Source organism: Solanum stenotomum, unplaced genomic scaffold (genome assembly GCF_019186545.1).
Source record: "Solanum stenotomum isolate F172 unplaced genomic scaffold, ASM1918654v1 scaffold31820, whole genome shotgun sequence".
Classification (NCBI taxonomy): domain Eukaryota; kingdom Viridiplantae; phylum Streptophyta; class Magnoliopsida; order Solanales; family Solanaceae; genus Solanum; species Solanum stenotomum.
This window is the reverse complement of record NW_026031631.1, coordinates 1-630: the sequence shown is the minus strand read 5'-3', so window position 1 is coordinate 630 and position 630 is coordinate 1. Positions and strand designations below refer to the sequence as shown.

Sequence of the window (630 nt, the reverse complement as noted above, 5' to 3'; positions counted from 1 at the left end):
CTTTTCCCTTTGTACTTTCAAGAAAACCTTGTGGAACCATTTCTTCTATTGTTGTTTTCACCCCTTTTGGAAATTTGATTGTCCAAATAAAATTAACTTTGCTTAGCTCAAGCCCTTTTGCTAGCTCTTCAATTTCTTGCTTTGACAAGAAGCTTTCACTTCCAAATGATACATAAACACATGATAATTGATCCTTCTTATCTAGCCATGATTGAATTGTCCCCCAATCCTCCTCCTCATCTATGATCGCCTCGCGAATAAGTGGTCCAATTGGTATAAACTCCTTCTTTCCTATTGTAGAAACATAATCTATATACTTTCCCTCAATCTCCCTACAAGTGTTCAACAAAACAATGTTATGAGATTGTTCAAAAGACTTAAGGAACATGTATCCAAAAGCTTTCTCATCGCGTGGTTTTATCGGTTGTATGTCTAATTTCTTGATCTCATAGTCATGAAGGTATATGGAAGAAAATGGAAAAGATGTAAGGCTTGAACTCCCATAAAGAAATTGGTGGTAGAAATAAGCAAGATTAGAAGTTGAAGAAACACAAAACATAATAGCATGAATATTACATGATGAAGCCATAGTTGCTACCCAAGGTTGGAACCCATCATATATAATCAGGT

General features: G+C 35.4%; 1 protein-coding gene across 1 annotated transcript; it reads right to left on the bottom strand.

Moving 5' to 3' along the window:
- Positions 1 to 4: 4 nt before the first annotated feature.
- Positions 5 to 625, bottom strand: LOC125852042 (beta-D-glucosyl crocetin beta-1,6-glucosyltransferase-like; the record flags this gene model as incomplete). Its single annotated transcript, XM_049531780.1, has 1 exon — positions 5 to 625. A coding segment is annotated over one exon (621 nt), but the record flags the coding sequence as incomplete, so codon positions are not given.
- Between the last annotated feature and the right edge of the window lie 5 nt (positions 626 to 630).